The sequence below is a fragment of the Phlebotomus argentipes genome, unplaced genomic scaffold (assembly GCF_947086385.1).
Source record: "Phlebotomus argentipes unplaced genomic scaffold, Phlebotomus argentipes genome assembly scaffold_18, whole genome shotgun sequence".
NCBI classification, from domain to species: domain Eukaryota; kingdom Metazoa; phylum Arthropoda; class Insecta; order Diptera; family Psychodidae; genus Phlebotomus; species Phlebotomus argentipes.
This window is the reverse complement of record NW_026776177.1, coordinates 10,514,366-10,540,838: the sequence shown is the minus strand read 5'-3', so window position 1 is coordinate 10,540,838 and position 26,473 is coordinate 10,514,366. Positions and strand designations below refer to the sequence as shown.

Sequence of the window (26,473 nt, the reverse complement as noted above, 5' to 3'; positions counted from 1 at the left end):
TCATGAAATCATGGAATCGCGTGGATTCTCCCTCAGGGCTTCTTTTAGGCGAACGATCTTGACTTTTTGGCGTTCTCACGTTCTTTCTCACACACACAATACAATTCGAACCATCGCGAGTGGTGCACAAAGAAAATACATAGGATTACATGATATAAAATAAGATTTTATTGAGAAAAATCTATCGTCAGTTTTCCGCACTTTGCCGTCAATTACAAGTAGAATTAAAGTAGAGTTAGAAAAGAAAGTGTTAAATCGACAATTTAGTATTGCTGAGAAATTATTCCTAAGACTTCTTTTTGCCATATGAAGAAAGAATTTACAAAAAAGGGACAGCACACAGAATTAAAATCGGTGGTGCTCAGAATGTTTTCTTTGTTTTCCAATTAATCTCATATCTTCCAATTCACTTTCACAATAGCAATTATGTAAAATTTCTTTTGCAATTTTTCTTTTTATATAATAAATTTGATTAACAAACGCGACATTAGCTAATTGTTGCTCTCTTTCGTCATTATCATTCCAACAAGATTATACAGACTCTCCTTATCGCTTCACAATCTCTATCGCGCACTTTCGCGACAATGTAAAAACTCTTGTCCAATCATTTTTGAGAAAATGAATAAGAAAAAAAAAACACTTGATCTCTTAAATTTACCACACAAATCTATATAAGTATGATTTTATGTTTTCTTTTGCTTCTTTTTCCTCATTCGTGATTAATTTATGAACTTTCTCTCTACCATCAGTTCGACAAGTGATCTCCTTTCTGTCTCTATGTTTCATTTCACTTTTCTGTTTTTTTTTTGCTTTTTAAGGTATATAAGGAGGTACATCATACAAATATCTAGTTTATATGCCTGTTTATGTAAAAAAGAGAACATTTTATCTTTTCATTATAGAATAAATAATCCAATTCACTTTTCGCGCAATTTCTTGCCTTAGCCTTAAAACTTATTTTGCATTTTTTCCACAACTTTGCAGTTTTCCATCAACGAATATACAGATTTTACAACTAATCAATTAGTTCTATCAGTAAATTGTATGATTTGATTATCAGCACTTAATATCTAGGAATTATACTTAATCATTTACCGACTTTTTTTTTCTATTTCTTGTGGTCACATAAAATGTATAGTAATATCTTTAGTGGATTTCATCAGTGGTAGCATGAAAATTATCTTTCAAAATGCTCTCATATTTATCGATACACCTCTAATATGATTTTGTATAGATTAAATGGTTTTTTCTTTAATATATATATATAGAAAAAATGGACGTAATATTTATAATAGTTTTCATAACTCTCTCTCCTCATAATTCATCTCAATGACACACGCACACTTACGATTTTTTCACGCTCTTGAATCTCCTTCTTTTTGTAATATTTTTTCTTTACTTTAATAGTATTTTGTAAAGAGAGAAATAAACTAATTCTAAGTCGATTTTAGTATTGTGAAATTTGCATTTTTTTTATCTTTCCTCCTTCTCTTCTTAGATTTTCATATAAAATCGTTCTCACAATATCCCATTAGTTAGATACTGATACCCATCGTACAGTTTTGTCGACAGAGAATTGAGAGAATCCTGAATCAATTGATCTACCTTTCGATCCAGTTCTTGCTCTGTCAGACTCATGTGAAAGCGATTCCGCAGATTTCGAACAGTTCCCGAGCAGCCATTCTTGAAACACGGAAGCTGAGAGCCTGAAAAGCAAAGCACTTAGGTTATTCTACAGCACAAGATGCAAGAAGAAATGATCTCTCTTACAGCTCCTCATAATCTCAACAATATTGATAATTCGATCTTGGTGTTTTCGCGCCGCCAGCAAGCCTTTGAGGAGTAAATGTTTGAACTCCTGCCACAAAGCTGATGAAGCGCCGCCCATGACATCCACAAATTCTGGTGTCATCTTGAATGGTGACTGCTCAAAGCCCAGATTTTTGGGCGAAATGTTCAAAATAAACCCAAAATCGATATGAATAAGATGACCATCCGAATGGAGGAGAATATTGCCATTGTGCCTGTCGAAACAACACCGCAATTATTATTAAAATCTCACTTGACACAATCACATTCAATTCACTCACCGATCCTTGACCTGCAGCAAGTAGGATATTAAGCAATAAGCAGCGCAGGATTGCATGAAATTCCTCTGTGCTCGCTTGAATCGCGCCTCCTCAGGCTCACCGTGTTCATCGATGAAGTAGTCCCGAAGACTCTTGTTGGAATTCTTCTTAATTTGATGGAGAGACACCGTATTGGGAATTGGCTCAATCAGGCCCGAATCATTGGAGAGACAGACAATTTTGTATGGACGCACCCACATGTCCACCTCCTCCTCTTGCCAAATCAGTTTGAACATCTTACAAAACAAAAAGAAATATATACATTTTCAGCTTTAAGATAGCCTAAAGTAGTTGATTTTATACCTGAAGCAATTGTGTGGCCATCAACTCCTGTCGTAGATCATCGCCACACTTCACAATGGCAGACAAGAGGCGCCAATTTGAGAGATGACCATAAGGTGAGGTCTCCCTGATTAACTTCTCCTTCTCATGCCAAGGTTCCTGCGAAGACAATTCATTCATTTTATACTGAAATATCGAATTACGAATACAAGTTATTTGCCTTTACCTTGAGAGCAGCTGCCGAGGGATCTTCAGGATCATTACTGAACGGTTTGGCATTCTCATTATTCAAATTGGCACAGTGTCGCGTCCGGACGTCACCGATGTTGAACAGAGCTGGAACACCTGTCAAAGTAACACATTAGCAACCGATTCACGAAGTGCTGGAATGCACACCCGGTCAACTTACTCTGCTCCCTTGAGTCACACGATTCGAGAGACATTTGCGACAGTGTATCTCTCTCGCTGAGCTTGTGCAAGTTCAAATACTGCGCTGTTATCTCATCATCCTCCTGTGACCACACATCATCCTCCGTTATCTCAATCTTCTCAATGCTCCCCAGATCTGTGGCTGTGGCCACCAGTCCTGAGTCCGCCACATCTGTCGAAGAGGAAGCCGTGGATTCCGACACCTTCTCACCACCGCCCGCGTCTGAGGAGTTGGAGAGCGAGAGTTGATGCACTGTCCTCACTCGCAGTGGCACCTGCAGTTTGGGATTCGTTGAACTCACAGTGTCACCAGACACATGATTACCGGCAGATTCCAAGTGTTCAACACTTCTCGTATGGCGCAGAGTTGGCATCATCTTTGGTATCACTGGGCATGTGTAGATGTCATCGACTTCCATTACCTCCACATAAATAATGTAGGGTGTTTTGTCTTTGGAATTGAGCACAGCAGTCTTGTCCTCCGTGATCCTCACCACATGATGCGGAATCTCCGTGTGCAGTGGAAGCCAAACGCGTGCTGGAAGATTCTTATTCACTGAATTTAGTGACATTCTCAATTGCGTCGTCTTTTCACTCTTCGTGGGTAGACTCGTCAATTGCCGCCCAATCTCAATGAGTGTCTTCATGAATTCGCGCTGAGCCAGGAGCTTTGGCGCCCCACACACACACAGCGTCTTGTGCCCACGCAAATTGTTCACTGTACCGCGGACGCTCTCGAAGCAGATACACCCATTGTCGAACGCTCTGCCCGTGGTCAGATCACCCAACGACAGGTGTGACAGCGAGAAGTTCGCAACAGTGAGTGGGGCGCGCTTGCGACTATCATGAATCAACCCAGTGGCGTCGGATTGCGATCTGTGGTGTGTCTTCTTCGTCGGTGACAAAATCTCCTCATCATACACCACCTCATGAACATCGAATCGCCTCTGTCGCCTCTCTTTCTTCGGATACAACTCCTTCAGCAGGAACAACTGCGACAACTTGGTCGAATTCGCTCCACTCCCATTCGCCGTGTCCACATTGTAGTTGTACGCCTCTAGTAGCCATGAACACTTAATGGAGAAATCTGCACTCTTGCGACATCGGTACACCAAATAGGGATCGAGAACTTCAGCCAGCTCGTCTATTTGGATGTACATCAAGATCAATTGTGGAATGTACAGGTCAACCTACAAAGAAAAAAAAACACAATGCCAAAGTAGAACAATTCTTCGTCTCTTGTGCAATATTTTTTTTTCTGTTTACTACACACGCACAACTTTCCCACTTAAATATCTCAATTATTTATCGTCACTCTTCTTCGCGTCAATGCGAAAGCTGAGAATATTATGGACAAAATTGCACAACAAGTGAGCTTTCATCTCAACATTCTTTCTCTTTTTTTCATTTATGGAATTTCGCAGAAATTTCCATGAGGAATCATTGTGACTAAATTTGCAAATTAAGCATTTTTATCAGAATATCTCTCTTTTTCACTCCCTCTCTCTCTCTTTCTGTCTCTCTCTCTCTCTATCTATACTCAAAACAGCGCCAATAAAGACAATATTAGTGTTTCTTAGAATATCCAGATTTTCTGGTTCTCTATTGCATTTATGATTAACAGATGAGGGAATTTTAAAGAGACACTGACGTTGATAAAAAGTAAATTTACAAGCACAAGAAGTGAAACAAATTTCGCAATTTTTCACTCAACGACTCGCATTCTGACGTATTTTGTAATAGTTGGAATCTTTTAAAGTAACAATTGATCTGCCTTACGAAGCGAAGAATGATTAACATTCATAATTATCTATGTGTGTTGAACAGGGTTAAAAAAGGAATCATTGAATCACGCTGATTACGCTAAAATCACATTCTCCCGAGAAAGCTTGCAAGTGACTAATATTGACTTAATATTCCTTTCTTTGCACTGTTGCTTTAATCTAATCATAGGTCATATCACAATATGTGATTGTCGCAGTGTTTTCGTATTCTTTTCATCTCTCCAATTTCGATCATTTGGCGTCTCAAAAGTGATCTTGAGATTGCGACAGACAACAAGTCCCATGTGGAATGTTCTCTCAATTAAAATCCCCCTGTTTCTAAGGAGAGCGACAGACATCACTGTACCCACTCAATGAATCATGCATTCTTCCCCTCGGCAATTTCGAAAAGAGTGCGGGAAGTCAATAAAGCGAACGCGGGATCACTGGGAAAGAAGAGAGAGAAGGAAACTCCACATCCGGCTTAGCACTATTCCAATTTTATCACCATTCCATTCTTACAAGTGAGGGAGAAAGAGCGTCTAGCCATGAATTCCCATTTGATCTTTTACTTTTTATTATTGTCACCCAACATGTCCAAAAAAGGGGGATAAAAATAGAGAGACACTTCATTACTTGACGAGGAAGAGAAAACATACTCACAATTTGAATGGAATGTTTTGAGTCTTTTTTTTACTGACTTCTTGGACTCAAGATCACTGAGTGTTCTGAGAAAAAAATTATCAGTTGATTCATGTTTAGAATTTTTCTGGATGATCCGCTCAAGTGTTTGCAGAACACGCCTTGCATTCCACTCGGACAGAATCTCAGCTGGCTAATTTGAATAGCCCACGATCAGAGGCGTGCGAGTATGGAGAGGAAATCTTCAAGGCAATTGAGCTGATTCGTCATCTCTGTATCTCTCAATTCTAAACATTCTCCAATTTAATCGTAAAAGGCACAACACTTGCCGCTGCCAACTTTTCGGTGTCATTCGCCCAGAGAAAGTCATGCATTGCGAAAAATGCGAGCAAAGTGATCGAAAAGAGAAAGGAAAACTCACCTCAGTGTCGTTGAAGCTGAATATTTTGTTCCCGATGAAGCTCAACACGCCTGGCTCTTTGGAATAGAACAGATAGTGCACGGCAAAATGAATATTGAAGACAGGAGACTCGAAGAAGCGCAGCAACCCGTTGTGGCCGACTTTCTTCCCCGAGCTGCCGGCCACACACTGGCCAGCCTCCCTTCTCTCCTCGTGCACATAACACTGCGCCACACCGGGCACTTTGCCCTTGCTCTTGGGCCGCAGCGAGAAGATGGAGTTGTGCTGAGATTTCTCCTCCACCTCTGGTGACAGACACTCAGGCGATGTGGTGGCCTTCTTGCGGCTGGACGCGGATTTGAGGAGAAGGAAATCCTTTCGAGCCTTCGGCTGATCCTCCTTGTTCTTCTTCTCGTGATTGTCAATGATACTCTGTGCCGTCCTGAAAATTACATTGCGCGTGGCACCGAAGAAGCTCTTAAAGATCAGCTCATTCTTGAGATTGTCGCCCGGGGATTTGCACTCCGTCTTGCTGTCCACCTCATCGACATCCGTGGGCGCTGAATCGAGATCAATCGCCACGGCGACACTCTTCATCTGATGCTTCTGTCCGTCACCCTTCCTCGTCAGAGTATTTATGAGATAATTCCTCCCACTGCTGCGCTGCGGTTCGGCCGGAGGTGTTGCTGGACTCTTGGCATTCTCATCCACGAGCTCTGCAGCATCGGGAACGCCACCTGAATCGAGACTCTCGTGGCTCTGCCGCGCTGCCTTGCTCAGTGGCGTCTGATCAGGCTCTGATCCACAGATAATTCCCGAATCATCCGACCCCAGACTCGTCAGATCATCCTTCTTCTTCTGACTCTCGCCACTCCCTTTCACTGTGCTCGCGGCTGTCACCGTGAGTTGCTTCTGGCCGGCATCCTCCGCATCCTCAGCTTCCTTTCCCACTGTCGACGGTTTGGCTGCACTCAGCATTGCATGTGCACAGAGAATATTCTCAGATTCTGCACTTGGCGAGGAAACTTCGACCTTCAAGAGAAGTGAAACAGACCCAGTCATTAGTTTGATTTTGTGTGAAAATAACAGGCGATTTCTATGCAAATGTAAATAAACATTAATGGACAAAATTGCATCTCTCTCTTTCATCGACATTCACGCCAATTTGCAATTTAATGACACCCGAAAAAACGTCCATTTCTATGTGGCAACTTTTACCTCAATATCCCAAGGAGAGATTATTATGCCTTACTTTCCACGGCTGATTGATAAAGAACTATTGGTTTTATTGAGCATTAATATTTATGGTTCTCCATTCAACCTTCAAATGCCACGAAATATTTACTATTTTCCCACTATAATTTCCATGCTCTTAATTAAAAAGCGAAATTTCACCAATTATCTTCATCTCCGCAGCTTCTATAGTCTTCTTAGTAAAATAAAACGCACGATTCTTGCCACAAATGAAGGTCAGTTTTCAGATTGGATTCTTTATGAATTGTGTAGCTAAGATTTCTTTATATCCACATCAATGTGTTTTTCAATAACCCGAAAAAACTGTAGAATCTCAAATCCCAGCTAAAGTTGGAATAATTTAATAAACCTCACGTGAATATAAATTATTCATCTGCATTTTTGAGAAGTTTATCCATTCCTTGCCAGCTGTATTGCGTCGAATTGATTGACAAACACTTCTCACGCATAAGAATTGCCCCAATTTCTTACCTCTGGAATTCGCTGGAGAACACTGTCCAGACTCCTGTTGCGGTGATGCTGCGTGACAATCTTCCTGCCGTTGGACTTGGTGACTTGCGACACGGGCGGCAAGAGGATTCCCATGGACCTGAAGTCGAGACTGAGGTTTCTTTGGTGTGTCGACATCCGCGTCCTGCCGCCAGTCTCGGTCGCCTTCTTGCCGTGCACAGCAGGCAAAGAGAATACGTCCCTCCTGGCCGCCTTGGCGTCACTTCCGTCCGCCGAGGCTGTGCTGGAGCGCCCCATGGACACGGGTTGGGGCGGTCGAGCGACCGGAAACACCACAGCGGCGTCCACCTCGTCGTCCGGCATGAGATTGCTCATCTTGCTACTGGCGCTGATCTCTCGGATGCGCCTCAGGCTCTCGTAGTCGCTGTCTCTCTTCTTTGTGGGTGGTTTCGCGCGGGTCTGGTCACATTTGCCGCCACTCTTGAACGCGGACAGCACCGAATTCATCTTTCCGGACACACCATCGGCGCGCCCCCTCGCTGGGTGTGGACAGACTCGCGAGGTGTCCTGAAATTTCAGTATTTCCCCGTCAACATTTGCGAGAGCAACGCCAGTGGTGTGAGTGGGATTTTGTCATTTCACACACGCACTCACACGCGCAGCGATTGTCCCAATTTCTGTACGTCCTCCCGGAGCCCCACCTCGGCTGCCCTCTCAAGAGCACACGCAACTGCTCCGCGGGCGGATTTCCCCGCGAGAAAGTCTCGTCGTGGCGCGCGAGAGTAAAAGCTAACCCGACACACACTGCTGGAATGCGGGCCCCGCGCCGCCCCGCCAGCAACAACACTTCCTGCCCAATGCTCGGGGCGTCCGCCCCGTGCCCCCCAGCGTCCGTGCGTGTGCGAAATAATCAGTACAAGTGAACTTTGGGCCTGTTTTGCGCCTCTCTCGCGCTCTATTTTGATTTTGATTGAGTGCAAGTGAGAGGCAGCAAAAAAAAAGAAAATGGATGGACTCGCACTCGCCTTGGCTGCTGCGATTCTCCCTGGGGCTCCCCACAAGCACCAACTATCCCAATCGATGCACTGACACACTGACTGGACAATTCACATGCACTTTGCCACCATTTCGCATTCCACAGGCATTTTTTCTGCCACAAAAACCAGACACGAATTGCTGAGAAAACGACACTCCCCGTTTGTCAAGACCCACTGCCCGGCTGACTGCTCGTGCGCACACACGCAGTATTCCTACCGTGTGCACACTGCTCACTCAGCCGAGCGCGCGCTGTTTTTGCCCGATTAATACTAATTTTGCTGTGTGTATTACTTTCGCGCTCCCTATTCTTCCTCCATTTCTTCACAGAGTGCTTTCGAGAAGTGAAGATAAACTAACTTATGATCTAATATTGATAAAAATAATACTTTACATATTTAAAATATATGTGAGTTCTAGAAATCAATTCTGTTTTACGTGTTTTACTCATTTTCTGCAATTCTCTAGCAATGATCTGCCAAGTGCTTACATGTAATTGAATGTGAGTCATCCGGTTTGTGGTGTTGAGACCACAGAAAAAGCTGCTAGATGTCGCACTGATCAATAAGAAGCAAATAAACTCAAGATGGCATCAATGAAGTGAGTTTTCCATCTCTGCGGTATTGTGTTTCCCGTGGCTTTTCCGTGGTACTCGCCGGAATACAGAGAGAAAATAGTGTAAATTTGATTGAGGGGGTGTCACTTGAAGGATGTCACAGTGCAACGCCACGGCAGCATCTCTTGGGGCGCCGCCAAGACGCTTCAGGGGTGAGACTGCACCGCCCCAAGTATCTCAAATGCAAGCTCCGGACGCAAATGGACCAATTTCGGGTGGTGGCGTCGGGACTTCGCAGTCTGCCCGCTTTGGGGAAGCGGAATGGGAGACGAAGGAGGTGAGAGAGAGTAGAGAGGTTGTGTAGTTCCGTATTTTTGACTGATGTTCCTTCCGTTCTCTATTGCTCAGTTGCAGAGGCAGCGAGAATTGGAGGAGGCGCGCGCTCGGGCGAGTCAGATGGAGAAGACGATGAAGTGGTGGTCAGACTGCACGGCGAACTGGAGGGAGAAGTGGAGCAAGGTAAAGAGGCAGAAGGGAGCAACAGTTGAACTTATGATTGCGTGTCCTCTGAACTTCCGCCCACACCCTTTTGGGGAAAGAACATGATGAGAAATAGATATTGGGGTATATGAAAACATTCATAAAAGTCATTTTGCAGAAGTACTACATAAATTTTGATGTTCGCGACAGTGATTTTGTATCACGCTACAAATTTTGAAAAGTTGTATCGATATTCAAATTGCGGCTGAATGCTTCCGGAGCGGGGAATTAGCGATCCAGTGTTCTGTAGCTTGTCAAAGTGTTGAGAAGCAAGCATGAAGTCGAGTCTGGAGGCAATTTCTGAAACATTGGAGACAATTCTTGAGTCCATGTCCATAATTCCTGACACTCAGGATGTCATTCCGGATTCCTCGTTTGACTCTGAGTCTCCAGTGGCTAAAGTTGTGTATCACTGGCTAAAGTTCTGGGCGATTTCTTATCCACAGGTGCGCACGGAAAGGAACAAGGCACGGGATGAGGCGAAGCAGTTGCGATCGAGTCTCGAAGCGGCCATTAAGGAGTCCAATTCGTACAAGAGGGAGAAGTCTGAACTCGAGACGCAAATCAGTCAGCTAAAGAAGGAGATGGAGAGGATTCACGCACTCCTTATGAAGCATGCCGGGCAATTTGATAAGAATGGCCTCGAGGCGGTCGACGAACCGGATCGTATTGGCCGTGACAACGACAGTCCGGATGTGTCCTCAGATGGGCTGAAGAATGTGAACAGTGAGGACGGTTTGGTAATCAAAAATGATCGTAGTCAGAGTAGAGACTCAGATATTGAGGGATGTATGTTGCAGGGCGCCGTTTCGAAGCTTGTGGACCAAGGAGAATATGGTGAGAAAGGAAGGGAAGCTTTGCAGAAGTGGAGAGTTATTCTTTTTCTGTGTCTTCCAGATGATCCCAGCAGCACAGAAGAGCGTCGATTGATTCAGCAACTGTCCAAGGAGGAACATGACGAAGAAGAGTATCTTCAACAGAAAGTGTCTGTGCTCAAGATGCGTCTCGATGAAGCATGCAAAACTCTTGATCGTGAAAGAGAGTGAGTTATCTTGTGTATTCTCATGTAAGACGAAATGACTAATGTTAGGGCTTTGCAGTGACAAACTTGGATATCAGAAGAGCATCGAGAGACTCTCACTAGAGATTCAGGATGTGAAGGCAAAGTGTGAGGAATTGCGCATATCGAAGCAGGACGCAGTTAGAGAATTGTTGACGCTTCAGGAACAGCACAGGGCAGAAGTGAGGATATCTCACAATGCTCTGCAAGAGGAGGTGAATGCCAGAGAGTCTCTTGAGAGGCGTTTATGCGAACTTCGTGGCGAACTAGAGCGATTGCAGACGGAGAATGCCGTTGAGTGGGGCAAAAGAGAGCGTCTTGACACGGAGAAATTGATCCTTGAGAGGGACAACAAGAGACTGCGTGGAGAACTGAGAGACTTTCAGGAGCGCGTTGATCGTCGCACAAGACCAGCACTGCCCTCAGGTGATCTCGAAGTGAGAAATTTACAGCAAGAACTTGCAGAGAAGAATAAGGTACGTATTCCTGGCCACTCTTGTATGATTTCTTATTCAATGTATTAAATCGCAACAGGAAATCTCCGAATTAAGGCACTCACACGGGAAATTGAAGAAGTTACTGGCTGAAAGCAACACGGAGCTTGGTCATGCCGGTCGTCGTGCTGAGCAATATGAGGGTGAAGTAAAACGTCTGCGAGCGCGTGTTGAAGAGCTGAAACGCGAATTGTTTGGCGTAGATAAAGTGGGAAAAACCTCTTTGAGGTCATTCCGACCGCTGTCCTTTGGCCTCGGCGACGATGCTGACTGTGAGAGAGGACCAAACGGAGAAGGAGTTCGTCTGGATGATGATCTACACGAGACTTGTAGTCATGTAAAACGACATCAGAGAGGGAATGACGATCAGCATGTTAACAGGTAAGTTGCATGCTTACTTCCACATTCGATCTAATAGATTTATGAGTCTATACACGTATCCTATGTGCACAGAAATTGTGAATTAATTTTCGTTTTTGTCCTTTTTGTAAAATGGACGCGGCTCACTAACCAATATTTCACTACTCATCCATCATTCACTTAATTTTCCATCAATTTTTGCAATATAACATCCTTTGGATTGACGCAATGCGCATACGCAAGACATTCAAGCAGTCCCAAACAGCAATCATACTATGATTCGTCATATAAACCGAATATAAATGACTTGAGGCAACTGTTTGATGATACTAAACGCAAAAGCGATTCGCGTGGGTATTTTCCGGGGAAGAGTCAACCCCATTCGATGTATTATGATGAAGGTGTGTTTGAGGGGCGTCAACAGAGGAGCAATATGTTTGATTTTGAGAGGGCAAAGCAGAAATTCGATAAGAATGAGAAGAAGATGTCAGGAAAGGGTGGTGGGAAGAAGATTACAGAGTCGTGTAGCACGGAATTGGGCATATCTAAGCAAAATTTCAATGAAACGGTTCAATTCTTTGATGAGAACATGCGTAAGAAGGATGCTTACATGAAAACGAGTCTCAATCTCGATGGATTGAAAGTGTCTGACGATGAAGTGAGTAAATTGAACTTGTCTTATTGGTATTCTATCGTTTATGTTGCTACTGTGTGCTCTCGATTCTTCACACAAGACGGTTATTGTGCTTTCGCGTGATGTAATGATGTCTTGATTAAATGTAATGTTTGAGTTTAAGGAATCGATTTTGTGTAACCTCTAGTTTCCTATTAGTTGAGTTTTATTTGTTAATATGTGTTGTCAGTCTGCTTGTTTCCTACGCACTTTGCTTGTCGTTTTTCGCTTGTTTCGCTTACACTTCCCCTTCTAGTTGTTATGGTACTATGGTTTATGGCTAGCATGGATATTAGAAAGGGAATGGGATGGATTACACTGTTCTGAAGTGATATCAAATTATTGCAGACTCCATAGTTGTGAGCAGAGATCAGCTCATCTGACAACTGAGAGGATAGACGATTGATATAGACACCAAATTTTACTCCGTCAACTATAGACTCCTGAAACGTGATTTTACCTATTCTATAAGTTTATCGACATTTTTAATTCTAATATTACATACAATAGGATTATTTATTGTTAATTCCATTTGTCTATCTCTTAGCCACACTCTCTTTGAACCAAGCTAATGGGATAAGTAATTCTAATTTCTCATCAACAAACATTCCTCTATTAATTGTCTTTAGAATTTATTGCATAATTGCGAAAGTCATAGTGATTTTGTAAGTTTTTCTAGAGGACTTTTTTTTATTAATGTTTTCGTGTAGATCTTACAAGTAAAATCGTGCATTTCAATGGGAGATTACGAAATTTAGAAAATATCCGTCACTATATGTATAATCAATTACCTAGAAGATACAAATGAAAATTAGATTGTTCACTTTTCCTAGATGTAGAGATTGAGGACTATATATTCAGATCCTTGAAATTGAGACGTGAAGAAAATTTATTAATAATATTCAAAATGACTACACACCTGTAGTAAGTAGTAATTGAGAAACCAATACGTATTGCTGTCATACACTTTTCAATATCATTTTGCGTGAAATTTTATATAATATGGAGAGGATATTACATATAACATACACATAAATACTATAAAGATGATATAATTAAACATTATTGAATGTGAAGAAACAATATTGGTTTGTTCTTTGAATGGTGGATTTCAACAACAACAACAATGAAATATTTCGTGACTTTTTCTCTCACTTTATTTGACTCAATTAATTGAATGTTACTTTTTAGTGATGCATTGAAGAAGGAATTAGTGTTTTTAATTGTTTATTTTGTTTCAATTTAATTTATTTAGAGAAAATATCTTTCTACCTCACATCAAATGTAGTTCGACATGTTGCTGAATCATCAGCATTTGCCGTTTGTTGTTTCCTTGGGGCGACAGATTTTGCTTCGTCCATTCTTGCCGTAAACAATGTTGCAGGAGAAGGTGAAGTAGCCACAAGTGGAGGATTTGGTGTAATATGTTGATGCAAAGTTCTTCGTCTCTTCTGGGGGTGATTTGGTGTCGTCAATGCTTCCAGTCACAGACTTTGTGACTGTTACATAGCTGTCGGGCTTCTTTTCGCCGTGCTTTCCATTAACCTCGTGATGCTTCGAGGGCAGGAAGCGAGTGGTGAACTTTTTGGGTTCGGGTGTAGAAACAGGTGATGTTGCTTTACGTTGATCCTCAATTTTTCCGTTGAATCCATCGGGAATTTTCTCCGTTGTTGACGATGATGGATAGTACTGTGTTCGACCATTTTGCTTCTGAATCAAGCGGAAGTTGTCGGTTCCCACAACAGTGGCTTGTTGCTTCTGTTCTCCAGAAACTTGACTGAAAGTGTGAGCAGGTTTCGGTGTTGGAACTGCTGACGGTTCAGCCTCGACATCCCCATTTGTTGATTTGTGATCTGTGGTTGCTGACTTTGCTTCAGGAATTGTCTCATAATCTTCATCACTGTATTCGTCCTCGTCTTCGTATTCATCCACTTCGTCTTCAGTAGTTGCACCCGTTGCTGTGCTATTTGGCAGTTGATATGCTAAGATGAAGATGGAATAAAATTAGAGAATATTTTCCTCTGAGTAAATGATGACTAAGTACTTACAAACAGTCTGGTGGGACGCTCTCAATTTAAGATCGGCCGCATTAGGAGCACCATTACTAGTTCCAGGAAGCGATTCCCTGAGAAAATCCAATTGTAAATTCCTTAATAGATTTTTGATTAGCAATTTACCTGTTTGTTCGTTGGAATTGATCAATTGTCTGGAAAACAGCTCGATTCTGTTCCCTGTACTGATTTACTTGTTCCCTGGTTCCGGAAGCGCCCTGAGCGGCTCCATGGTAAGAAATTCCATACCTAATAATACATAATAATATGTGTGTAAAATGCAAATAATTTAATTTCCTTTAAAGTATCTCACTTGAATTGTCCATGTATTTGGGACTGACTCTGTCCTGAGTATGAGGAAGCCTGTGCTGATGCTTGACCACCTCCATTGAATACTGAATGTTGTTCTGTTGCACTGCCTTCAGGTCGGAAACCAATTTGTGCTTGAGAGGATGTTTGTCCAGGTCCGCTTGCTTGTGCGTCGGCTAATCCGCCCTTTTCGTTTGCTTGTACCTAAAGTAACGTACACAAGGCATTTGTTTTTTTAAACTTTATCGTTATAATTAAATATCTCACCTCAGATTGACTCTCATGATTTATTCCACCAGTTTGGGAAGAGGCCGAAGTTCCCCCTGTCTTCTCATTAACTGATACTTGTGATTGAGATTTGGCTGCACCTCCAGTGCCCTGTGCTGAACTCATTGCACCGTCTTTACTGCCCGTCACTTGAGCCTGAGCTGCTCGATCTTTGTCTGATGTTTGAGCATTAGCACTGAAAGATCCGCCAGAGCTGTAGGAACCTGAAACCTGTGTTTGTGCGGTACCACCGTGACGTTTTCCTTGAGCACTAGCAGTGGCTTCACCATCTTTGACTGCTGTTTCAGATTGAGCAAAAGCATCGTCATCTTCCCCAGTGCCAGACCCCACTTGCAGAAGACCTATTAGAGTTCAAAATGACATTTAAAAAAATTGATAAGCTCTGTTCGACACATTAGGAACTTTAGCCAGACAAGGTTTGAACGCGTTATAAGAAGCATTAAAGGAATTTACTTACCACCACCTGGAATGTAACCATAAGGATATGTGCCACCTCCCGGATATGAAATTCCACCGCTTGGGTACGCTCCGCCCTGGGCTCCACCACTTGGGTACGCTCCGCCCTGGGCTCCACCGCTTGGGTACGCTCCGCCCTGGGCTCCCCCGCTTGGGTACGCTCCGCCCTGGGCTCCACCACTTGGATAAGGTCCGCCTTGAGTTCCAGAGCCTGGATAGGCTCCGCCTTGAGTTCCACCACTTGGATAGGGTCCCCCGTGTGTTCCAGACCCTGGGTAAGGTCCGCCTTGTGTACCAGGCCCTGGGAAAACCCCACCACTTGGATAAGGTCCACCTTGGGTTCCAGAGCCTGGGAAAGCTCCGCCTTGTGTTCCAGAGCCTGGGTAAGCTCCGCCTTGGGTTCCAGGCCCTGGGAAAACCCCACCACTTGGATAATGTCCACCTTGGGTTCCAGAGCCTGGGTATGCTCCGCCTTGTGTTCCACCACTTGGATATGGACCGCCTTGGGTTCCAGAGCCTGGGTAAGCTCCGCCTTGGGTTCCAGAGCCTGGGTAAGCTCCGCCTTGGGTTCCAGAGCCTGGGTAAGCTCCGCCTTGTGTACCAGGCCCTGGGTAAGCCCCACTACTTGGATAAGGTCCGCCTTGGGTTCCACCACTTGGATATGGACCGCCTTGGGTTCCAGAGCCTGGGTAAGCTCCGCCTTGGGTTCCAGAGCCTGGGTAAGCTCCGCCTTGGGTTCCAGAGCCTGGGTAAGCTCCGCCTTGGGTTCCACCACTAGGGTAAGGTCCGCCTTGGGTTCCAGAGCCTGGGAAAGCTCCGCCTTGTGTACCAGGCCCTGGGAAAGCCCCACTACTTGGATAAGGTCCGCCTTGGGTTCCAGAACCTGGTAAAGGTCCGCCGTGGGTCCCACCACTAGGATAAGCCCCACCTTGTGTACCACCACTTGGATAAGTCCCACCTTGTGTTCCACCGCTTGGGTATGCTCCGCCTTGGGTTCCAGAGCCTGGGTAAGCTCCCCCTTGGGTTCCACCAGTTGGATAAGTCCCACCTTGTGTTCCACCACTCGGGTAAGGTCCGCCTTGTGTTCCGGGGCCTGGGTAAGCGCCGCCTTGGGTTCCACCACTTGGATATGATCCGCCTTGGGTTCCGGGGCCTGGGAAAGTTCCACCTTGTGTTCCAGAGCCTGGGAAAGCTCCACCTTGTGTTCCAGGACCTGGAAAAGCTCCGCCTTGTGTTCCTCCACTTGGATAGGGTCCCCCTTGTGTTCCAGACCCTGGGGTACCAGGGCCTGGGAAAACTCCGCCTTGTGTTCCAGGGCCTGGGAAAGCTCCACCTTGAGTTCCAGGACCTGGAAAAGCTCCACCTTGTGTTCCACCACTTGGGTAAGGTCCCCCTTGGGTTCCAGAGCCTGGAGTACCAGGGCCTGGAAAAGCTCCGCCTTGTGTTCCAGAGCCTGGGAAAGCTCCACCTTGGGTTCCAGAACCCGGAAAAGCTCCACCTTGTGTTCCTCCACTTGGGAATGCTCCGCCTTGAGTTCCAGGGCTTGCTGTACCATGCAATAATTGCCCGGGCTTAGATGGCAAATATTGAGCCGAAATTTGTGGAGTTCCTCCTCCTGGACAGCTGATAGTTAAGCAGAGAATCGTGGGCGCTCCAGACGGTGTTCCTGTTGGTGTCCACAAAGTAACATCGCCAGATCCAGGAAGCGTTCCAGAAGGGCCAAGGATAACTTCAGCTCCGCCAGTCCCAGGCACTGAAAGATATTTGTATGTATTTCTATTTGAATGTATCATTCAAGGTCATCTTGTTATTTTTTTAATTATAGCTTGCAAAATAATGATAAGAAATGACTTTTCCAACAGCCTTTGATACCTGGTAAAGTGTGCCCATTTTGGACATAGCGATTGTCATGTGCACCTCCTGATGCAGGTCTACCGTTACTTCCTGGTTGATAAGCTTGCTGACTGGTACCTCCATTTCCGGGTTGATATCCATTGCTATGAATTCCATCAGGTCCTCTTCCTGATGGCTGATATGTTGTCCCTGAACCAGTTTGATGTCCCACTCCTGGACCACCTGTCGGGCCTTGCGCACCTGGTACACCTGGCACAGATGAACCTTGACTTGGTCTCGAGTCATACCCAGTTTTCCCATTCGAGCCTGGTCCATAACCACCAGGAGCAACAGTGCTACTTGGTCTGCTATCACCAGGATGTGCAGGACCATATCCTGGACCTCTATCTGTAATGCGGTCACCAGTGGATGGTAAGCCTGGCCTCAGAGATCCCGGACTGGTGTCTCCTGGTAATCTTCCATATCCAGGTCCGCCGGATGATCCTACTCCATTAGAGCCTGATCCACTTGGTGCTCCTCCAGGGCCGTATGCTGGCTGTCCAATCGGTCTACCTGTAGCATCTAAACCTCCGGAAGGGAATCCCCCTGTCGTGCCAGAAGTGCCTGATGTACTCGAAGCTCCCCCAGGACCATATGCTGGCTGCCCAGTTGGTCTACCTGTTGCATCCAATCCCCCACTTGGATAACCCCCCGTCGTGCCACCGGGACCGTAAGCCGGCTGCCCAGTCGGTCTACCTGTTGCATCCAATCCCCCACTTGGATAACCCCCCGTCGTGCCACCGGGACCGTAAGCCGGCTGCCCAGTCGGTCTACCTGTTGCATCCAATCCTCCACTTGGATAACCCCCTGTCGTGCCACCGGGGCCGTATCCTGGCTGTCCAGTCGGTCTACCTGTTGCATCCAATCCTCCACTTGGATAACCCCCTGTCGTGCCACCGGGACCGTATGCTGGTTGTCCAGTCGGTCTACCCGTTGCATCCAATCCTCCACTTGGATAACCCCCTGTCGTGCCACCGGGACCGTATGCTGGTTGTCCAGTCGGTCTACCCGTTGCATCCAATCCTCCACTTGGATAACCCCCTGTCGTGCCACCGGGACCGTATGCTGGCTGCCCGATCGGTCTACCAGTAGCATCTAAACCTCCAGATGGGTATCCCCCTGTTCCAGAAGTTCCACTCCCTGTTCCACTGGAGCCTCCTCCTCCAGGACCGTGAGTTTCACCTGCAACTCCTGGGCGTGTTTCTGGCCAAAGACGTCCATCGGGCAATTGCAGTTTGTCTATAATTGGACGTCCTTGTGAATCTAGTTGAACACTGGTTCTTCCATTGGTGCCAGGATGCAGAATTGGATCTGGTCGATTATCATCCAGAGTTCCACCGGCATAAAGGCCACTACCGGCCGCTCCACCTATGCAATCGCCACAATCTCCTCCAGCGGACTGACTCTGAGCTTGTCCCATGCCATTAGAACCAGCTGCAAAGACGAATTGGCAAGGGTTTTTTGTGATCGTTGGAAGATAGTATTCGTTAATTACACTTACCGACGTAGGCTCGTGTTCCATGTTGTGTAGCTTCCGCCTCGGCTTTTCCTTCATTCTGCGCTGTACCAAAGTTCAAATATTGGGATTGCGTTTGACCACGGTGGCTGAGAATGGCGTATAGCAAAATAAATTGAAAGGAATTTGAGATGTGATTAGTAATGGACGACACTTACTATCCTCTGCCATAGGCATCACGTCTAAATCTGTTGCCGTCTTGAAGAAGCGATGCAATGTGCTCTGGACTTCCCACAACCGCATTTGGGTCAACTTGCTGAGCCTGATGAGAGCATGTGTATTTATTTTATCAGTGCTATGGGATCGTAAAAAGTGTCTGTAGAGCAATATGGATGGAGAAGGGCCGTGGAGTATGTTTCTTTATTTATGTGTTAATTCTCATATTGGGAATTGAGTGAAATATGGAGGCATAACCAGGCAGTCTGGCAAGGATTTTGAAATATCTCACACAATTATTCCACCCAGCCATTGATTTGTATCAATCATTGGTACTTTGTTTTAGTTGTTAAGTGCTCCGAAAGTGTGAAAGATAGTATGTGATTGAAACGACGAGTGGAATTGGAGGAAGAAGGCAAAAAGATTTTATATTTATGATTGGGTTTTAATTTATGAAGACACTCACATATTACTTGTTGTGACTGTTATCACACTCAGTTTATTATTAATGTGTAGGACATGAATTTTGCTCTAGTTTTCTTGTCATTCAATTTTTCTTCTTCATTTCATCAATTCGCGCTTGGTCATTTGGAGATTATCGTGGGTCAAATTAGAAATCTCGCGACAGCATCTTGACATCATCCGTTAAGGATCGCATCTGTTCAGATTTTTATTTACTACAAAGTCGTCGAATATATACCACGGATGGTTGCTAATGTTTCCTATCTGCGATATCTCATTCAATTATATTTTCACATAAACATTCAATCGATACAGAGAAAACAAACGTCACAAACAATTTTTCCTATCTATTATTAGTAAATCCACAGATTAATAAGGAAGTGAAAAAATGTATCGAATACCACACGGTTTTTACTGGACTCTTGAATCGACTATTTCTCATGGCAATTACTAAAATTTTAATTGTCAGATACACACTTGTTACATACTGATCGTTTGAGTAAATTTTAGAACTCCCTTCGGAATTCAAAGTGTTCAGAATTTTTGCGGTCTTCGCTTTACATAAATTAAAATGCGAAATAGCCCCGCTTTACCCTAACTACTATTCTCTTTTTTAGTAGTAAAACATTAGTGGCAGTGATAAGCTGTCTCAGTATAATCGTCATTGACCTCAAGTTATTCTCATTTTCAACATCATATTGCAGTATCTTGTTTTGGGGCATATGTTGTAGATCAAATAGTACATAATGAAGCGGCAAATTGTGAATTATGGAATTTGAATGAATGATTATATAGGAAGATCTCTCGATATGTGTGAAAAGCATATATTCTTAGAACTTTCTTACCGGAACTATCGCACATCTTGCCTGGTGGTATGTTGACGCAATCACAGCAAAGAGCACCAATAAGTGGAATCTCATTGCTTGTCTGCGAAGAGTGAAGAAAGATTTTTGTCATGTGTGCGGAAGTTGAAAAAAATATATTGCTGATAATGTCGGCTTAATGAGGAAGATCGCTTCTTTATTTTATATAATGTATGGTATAATTTTGTTTCAATTTTCGCATAGAAGTTAAACACAAATTTTGCGGGCACAAAGGGGTTATCTGTTCGCCCTCTTATCAATTTGTCTTCCAATTTTTCTATACACGCATTTTTAAAAATTGATCCACTGCGAGCATCACACAATGTATGCGAAGACATATTAAATGATATTTTCTAATAGCAGAAACCCCATTTTTCTGGAGCATTTCAATTGATATATGCTTGGATGGTCACTTGAGTGATGAATTTATTCAGTGAATCGTCATATTGATCACACATATTGATTAAATTCTTTATCACAATTGTTATTACTTGAACTCTCTCTCGAGTTTGCAATAATACAGTTCAATAAACTTTCGCAAATGTATTTCCTTTCTGATCTGAAACTTCCTGAAATCTGTCTTCTTTCCTTACCTGCACTTTTTTCACCCCCTAAAATGTCACAAAACTCCCTTCACAAACACTCAACACACACACTCACTCTAGGGAACAGAATCCTATTCCTCGTAGTGTCCGTTTTTGCACTTTTAGGATGACTGTTGAGCCCTTAAGCACTCAGAGAGAATTTTAGTGAAACATGTAGAAATCCATCTGCTGACTGGTGAGCAGAGAGTAATGCGGAGACGAGAAGATGAAGAGAGACTGCGACTGTTCGAAGGAACAGTTCACTAGCGAGTGACTCGGGTGCGTCTAGTGATGGTTGCAAATACTGCCTGGCGAGCCTGGGTAGCGCGAGATGTCCGACTTCTGACCCATTTCGGTTCGTTAAGTCCCCACTTCTCAACTTTTAATTCATCCATCGTCAATTACCCGCAGACATTCACATACACACTCGATAATTTATTCATGATTTGATCTCTTTTTTTCTTTCTCCTCCATTTCCAATATAACACAGAGATCATTTTCACAGTGTGTCGGATCCTTGCTGACGCGAACGTCGAATATTCACAGCATTTATTATTTATTTGTTTGACTAATGTAATTGAGAAGGTGTTATCCAGGTTTATTTCTCCTTTAATGCCAAATAGTTATTATTAATTTTGTGTTACTAATCATATTTTCTTAATCATGAGATTCCATTGAGAAGATAAACAATTTTCATTTAACATATGAACTCTTTTTATTGATCTTTGAAGGAGGAAGAGAAGAAAAGACGCAACATCTGGACTGGCCATTGGCATTTCACATTGTTTTCTCAATTTAAATTTTTTGCACGAAGAAAATCATATCTTTTGGCTGACAAAGAGAATATTCGCGTAGCTTCTCCAAGATCAATTTCTTATTTACAAGCAAGCTCTGTGAACTGCTGAAACTTTTCACTTCTTTCCCATGTTCTTGTGCGGCAATAACTTACACTGTAAATAAGTGCGTAGATTTGTGGGTGATGCTAAAAGAACCATCACGAGAGTCCCTTCTAATTGTTAACAAGTTTGTTACACGCACAAAATAATTTTTATATGCCTTTATGTTGGGTCATTCTCATTATCAAATAATTGATTTCAATTAAAATCAATTATTGTTATTACATAAATGTTTTTGAAATGAGAAAAAAGTCATAATATTTATTGCACTCTCGTTTGGGATGCACAACAGACTAGATGAAAAATTGAAAAAGAGAAGTGTTGCATTTCTGCATTTATCTCAACAGGCGTGAATAATCTTTGATCATCTTTTTCCTCATAATAATGATAATGACACTGATATTTAGTGTTGCAGTTCATATTGAAATGCATACACTCGCGTATTTCTTTTCTTGAATTTATAGACAGCAAAAATATTAGATGGAATCGTCTAGTTAAGCCTTCACATGTCATTAAAATGAGTACAATAGTCACATTGTTGATTGATAGCTGATCATTTTTGCATATAGAGAATCTTCCAAGTCCAATTAACTTCAACTTCTTGTATTTTTTCTCATTATACCTTCATTCCGTCTAATATGCAAATGCAATGAAATGAAGTTATGAATGCAGAAATCACGAGACTGTTTTTTCTCCTCTGGATCAAACAATTGTGCGTGTGCAATAATTATCAATTAAAAGAATCCCAAAATATGAATTTTATTGTAATAAATAATACAATCCCGAGAGATTTCAATTACAAAAAAATGATACAAAGTATTTTAAATGTTCTCTAAAAGAATACATATTAGATCTAAATATGGATATTGATAGATTGTGACGATTAAGTGAATAATAAAAAATACTTATGTAGATGCTTAGAAAAAAGTAGCAAATTTTAAGATGTATTGAATTTAATATTTTAACTTATACTAATTTCTCCGTAATATTACATATGTGCGCTATTTGAAAGATGCTGCGTATTGATATATCTTTTTTTGTAAATCACAAAAAAATGTTTTTTTTTATTCGTAAACATTCTCTACTTTTGAAGCTCTAGCCTATTTTTAAAATTCGACGTTATATGTAATGTTTATGCTTAGAAATTGCAACTCTCGGCCTTTATTAAGTATATTTACTTGTATGTACATATCATTTTTCTGCATATGCTGAATTGCGGATCTAAAAAGATATGTCTTATTGCTAGACTAGACAATCTCGTCCCTTCAATATTACCTCTAATCGATAAATTGATCCCTAAGTTAATTATAAAAAATGATGTAAGCTGTTTAAAATATTATTTTATAATGTAATTGTAGTCAAACAATTTCACGATATATCCACATCTATCGAATTTTCAATATACTTCATTGCAATTTCGCTATCTTTTTGAATTCATTCATACAAATTGCGATATAAAATTATTCAATATATTTGATTTGAAATACTCTTTAAATCATATTATTAATGCAAATGACGTGAGGAATGCATCTAATTTACATACACTGCAAGATTCACTTCTATTGAATTTTGGCATGAAATATTTTGCATAAAAGAAAATACTACAGTGTGTTTGAGAAATCTAGGCGTGAAAAATTCTTAAAAGATAGCTGTTTTTTTTCGAAAAGACAATATCACACAAACTATGTATTTGCTGCAAAAGGGGCGAAATTTGTGGCCTGTTTGAATTGGTCCTCGTCGAATGTTTATGTGATTTAAAGAATTAATTTTTGCGTGCAGAAAAATCAACAGGCTGCTCTTGGTAATGAGCATCGTCCGAAGTTTTACTCAGTGATTGTATTACACTTATTCGCGAGCAGGAATCTTTGCTCTTTTCACGGGAAAGTGTGGCGTTAGTTTTGGTGACATTGGCAAAGATTTTGGCCCTCTTTTCCTTGTTTTGCTGCTTTTTTTCCAACTTGAAAATAATGATGCTCGATGAGTTGTTTTCTCCATTTTGTCGAACTTTGCTTTTATCGCTCTTCTGATGATTTCGCATGCAGGAAGATTCCTCGTGCTTGTACAAATATGACTTGAGAGCGAAAGATTTTCCACAACGACTACATGAGTGGGGCTTTGTATTGGAGTGCGTTTGGATGTGAGCACGAAGATTGGACTTGTCTGCAAAGGCCTTCGTGCATACAGTGCACTTAAAGGGCTTCTCTCCTAGAAGACAATGATGAGTTATCTGACGAAAATTTGTGGAAATTGTGAGAAATTGCTTGCCTGTGTGAGTGCGAATGTGTCCTTGTAGAAGCCAAGGGCGTGAAAAACACTTTCCACAATGTGGACATTCGCATCCTTGATTGTGGGTTCGCACGTGCATTGAGAAAGCCGGCATGGAGACATAAACCTTGTCGCAATGCGGACATCTTCTTGCTTTCTTGTCCTCCAAGGACCTGAAGGGGTGAAAAATGCATTAATTAATACTTTTAACCCTTAAATGGCAATGTGGTTATGAGCAAGTCATTTGAAATATGTAGATTAATTGGCTTCAATATGTAGTTTACATGGTAAGTTACTATCGTTCCAATTTTGATAAATACTCTGCCGAAGCAATAACAGAATGATATGTGACAAGGTTGTTTTTCCGTGTTTTTATTTCTCTCCAATAAGAGAGCCATGAAAGGGTTAAGGGGATTAAATTTGGACACATGGAAAATGAATGCGCAATGATTCACTTTTCTCAGTGTGAGATTGAGAAAGAGGCGGGACTGTTTCGGCTAGTCAGTGGCAAAAGTCAAAAAGATCTCACACAAAGAAGTGACTTGGATTTACAAATATACAAAGTCATTTCTACTCTGGGGGGGCTAAAAGGAGAGTAAGGCAAGATGGAGCTTATCTTACCTGTGAGTTTGGCGATGTCGAGCCAAATTGGACGACGTTGAGTACTTCTTGCCACATTCGGGACAAACGTGAATATCCTCTGCTTCAGGTTCTTGACATTCGGATTTGATTGTGCCTATAAGATTTCCATCTGTGCTGCCATCGGAACTTTGCGAATTTGTCTCAATATCCGTCCCCACGTGATCTGACAATTTTCTCAATTTTCTCTTGTCGAAGATCTTATGAGAATACTTGTATTGTGAGTGACTGTCGGGATGGGAGGCTGATGGATCAGATTGTGCTCTTGCTTCAGTGGAATGTTGTGTGAAAGGAATTGCACTTGAGTCTATTGATCTGCTCCTCCATTGGTTAATGCCATAGGAATCATCCGAGTCGGTTTGCGAGAAAGATTCCGTGGAGTTGTGACGATATATGGGGAATTTGTATGATGTTGTCTCCTTTCGATTGTCATTCACGTAGAAATTGGCCTGAAGACTTGTCGTACTGAGTTTTCCTGCTGCCAGACTCACTTCCGCTAATTGGGTGAGATTGTAGAGCTCATCGGGAACGATGAGTGGTTCTATCTCATGCACCATGCCTAGAATTGATAGTTGTGGAATCTCTTATTATGTTGCATCGCTTCTATTTCCTAAGTTATTGCAATATAATTTGAAAATATGACTGATGTAAAACCACCAATTTATCGATGGATTTTGTGGGGAAAAGGTGAAACAACCTGCTAAATGCGTCATGAGTGTTTGGCAAATTGCCAGAAAATTTTGTATTTTCGGCTCTTTATCGTATAAACACACTTGCGTGTCCGATTTTCCACACCACACAGGGCATTTACGTTTCCTCGTTCTTCTTCAAAAACACATACAGAATTTTGAGAATTAACCACGAATAATGATGGCATGTATGTGCGCTGCGAGAGAGAGCGTTTTCCAACAGTTTTTGTACTTCATTTTAACCTGTCTCAGTCTATGGAATGTGCTTTCGCTTCAGGAACAATGTTATATGAATTGTAATTCACTATAAAGGATCTTGTGAATTAATTATTTGACTTAATCTTACGATGATTTTTCAATTATGGAAAATGTACCTGCTTTTGGATGAAGATTTCTTTCTTTAGATTATGATGAATATATCGTGGTTGATTCACAATTTCACTGAGAAAGAAAAACTATCACGAAAATTTCACAATATAAGTTAATTGTCCCTAAACGTAATTTTGCTAATCAAGATGTGACTGATTGAATGGAATTGCACGGTGAGAGAAAAGTAGAAAATATTTGCGGCAGAGCACTTTTAGGTGGATAACGAGGATTTTACAGTATAAAGGAAAGTGACTTTCCCGTGAGATAAAAGGGGGTGCGCGTTATGAACTCAAGAAGATGTGGAATTAGACTGCGCGTTGGTAAGATGCCTATGATGATGATGAGAGGAGTTTTCGAAGGAGCTCAGAATGTGTATATGTGTTGCGCTTCAAGTATTTCAATATTTTATTGAAACACTGAGAGGCGCGCGCGATCTATTTTCGTACCCCCAACATTTTCTTTGTACGTGCCTCATGGCTTTTTTCCCTCTCACTTTTGCATTCTCACACATCTTGCCTGAGATTTTCTTTATTTACTCTCTTTTTTCGAATTCTACATAACCGTCATGAGTCGGTGTTCGTTCTTTTTTTCCCTGGATGAGTGAGACTGAAGAATCAGGGGAGAAAATTGATGGGGAAACACGGTGATTGTTTCGTCTATATAAAGGGAAGTGACTGGAATAAGGCAAGGAAATTCGTTTGAGAAGCGTTTTGAGGTGAACAACTTTAGCAAATTTTCGTGATAATTACCTGAAGCATAGAGACATGGATGCCTAGACTTTATGATCAGTATTTTCCACTTTGCACAGTTGTTTAAGTGGAAAATGGAGTAGAAAAGGAAGTCAAAGTGCATTGACATTGGGCGAGAGAGTTAAGTTTAGACCAAAAATAAACCTCTGGCGTGCGTTTGTCGTCAGAAAAACATAACATTCCACGATACAATACAGCACAGGAAGGACTTCATCTGAACA

General features: G+C 42.4%; 4 protein-coding genes across 7 annotated transcripts; 1 reads left to right on the top strand and 3 right to left on the bottom strand.

The window, feature by feature from the left end:
- Positions 1 to 145: 145 nt before the first annotated feature.
- LOC132259885 (phosphatidylinositol 4-kinase beta) lies at positions 146 to 8,589 on the bottom strand. 2 transcript variants are annotated; one of them, XM_059757693.1, is made up of 9 exons: positions 8,375 to 8,589; positions 7,371 to 7,916; positions 5,667 to 6,677; positions 2,821 to 4,030; positions 2,638 to 2,756; positions 2,433 to 2,570; positions 2,091 to 2,365; positions 1,771 to 2,024; positions 146 to 1,706 (listed from the first exon to the last, which is right to left on the bottom strand). In XM_059757693.1, the coding sequence occupies exons 2-9, from the start codon at positions 7,854 to 7,856 to the stop codon at positions 1,519 to 1,521; spliced, it is 3,681 nt and encodes a 1,226-aa protein (XP_059613676.1). In that variant the 5' UTR covers positions 7,857 to 7,916; positions 8,375 to 8,589; the 3' UTR covers positions 146 to 1,518. The 2 variants fall into 2 exon arrangements, with proteins under 2 accessions (XP_059613676.1, XP_059613678.1); XM_059757695.1 differs by lacking the exon at positions 8,375 to 8,589 and having other exon boundaries at positions 7,371 to 8,119.
- A 383-nt stretch (positions 8,590 to 8,972) lies between these two features.
- LOC132260023 (coiled-coil domain-containing protein 102A) lies at positions 8,973 to 12,528 on the top strand. Of its 3 annotated transcripts, XM_059757926.1 has the most exons (9): positions 8,973 to 9,277; positions 9,349 to 9,459; positions 9,927 to 10,220; positions 10,281 to 10,317; positions 10,378 to 10,522; positions 10,581 to 11,016; positions 11,075 to 11,415; positions 11,638 to 12,052; positions 12,416 to 12,486. In XM_059757926.1, the coding sequence occupies exons 1-9, from the start codon at positions 9,095 to 9,097 to the stop codon at positions 12,422 to 12,424; spliced, it is 1,971 nt and encodes a 656-aa protein (XP_059613909.1). In that variant the 5' UTR covers positions 8,973 to 9,094; the 3' UTR covers positions 12,425 to 12,486. The 3 variants fall into 3 exon arrangements, with proteins under 3 accessions (XP_059613909.1, XP_059613907.1, XP_059613910.1); XM_059757924.1 differs by having other exon boundaries at positions 9,927 to 10,317; XM_059757927.1 differs by lacking the exon at positions 11,638 to 12,052 and having other exon boundaries at positions 9,927 to 10,317; positions 12,416 to 12,528.
- Positions 12,529 to 13,358: 830 nt separating this feature from the next.
- LOC132259142 (uncharacterized PE-PGRS family protein PE_PGRS54) lies at positions 13,359 to 20,731 on the bottom strand. Its single transcript, XM_059756694.1, has 11 exons — positions 20,655 to 20,731; positions 20,044 to 20,125; positions 18,739 to 18,842; positions 18,566 to 18,669; positions 17,044 to 18,498; positions 15,173 to 16,924; positions 14,695 to 15,056; positions 14,432 to 14,631; positions 14,245 to 14,367; positions 14,116 to 14,192; positions 13,359 to 14,049 (listed from the first exon to the last, which is right to left on the bottom strand). Exons 2-11 carry the CDS (start codon positions 20,116 to 20,118, stop codon positions 13,376 to 13,378), a joined length of 4,926 nt encoding a protein of 1,641 aa, XP_059612677.1. The 5' UTR covers positions 20,119 to 20,125; positions 20,655 to 20,731; the 3' UTR covers positions 13,359 to 13,375.
- A 1,558-nt stretch (positions 20,732 to 22,289) lies between these two features.
- On the bottom strand, positions 22,290 to 25,815 carry LOC132259544 (zinc finger and SCAN domain-containing protein 2). Its single transcript, XM_059757217.1, has 4 exons — positions 25,509 to 25,815; positions 24,428 to 25,004; positions 23,807 to 23,979; positions 22,290 to 23,746 (listed from the first exon to the last, which is right to left on the bottom strand). The coding sequence occupies exons 2-4, from the start codon at positions 25,000 to 25,002 to the stop codon at positions 23,304 to 23,306; spliced, it is 1,191 nt and encodes a 396-aa protein (XP_059613200.1). The 5' UTR covers positions 25,003 to 25,004; positions 25,509 to 25,815; the 3' UTR covers positions 22,290 to 23,303.
- Positions 25,816 to 26,473: the final 658 nt, after the last annotated feature.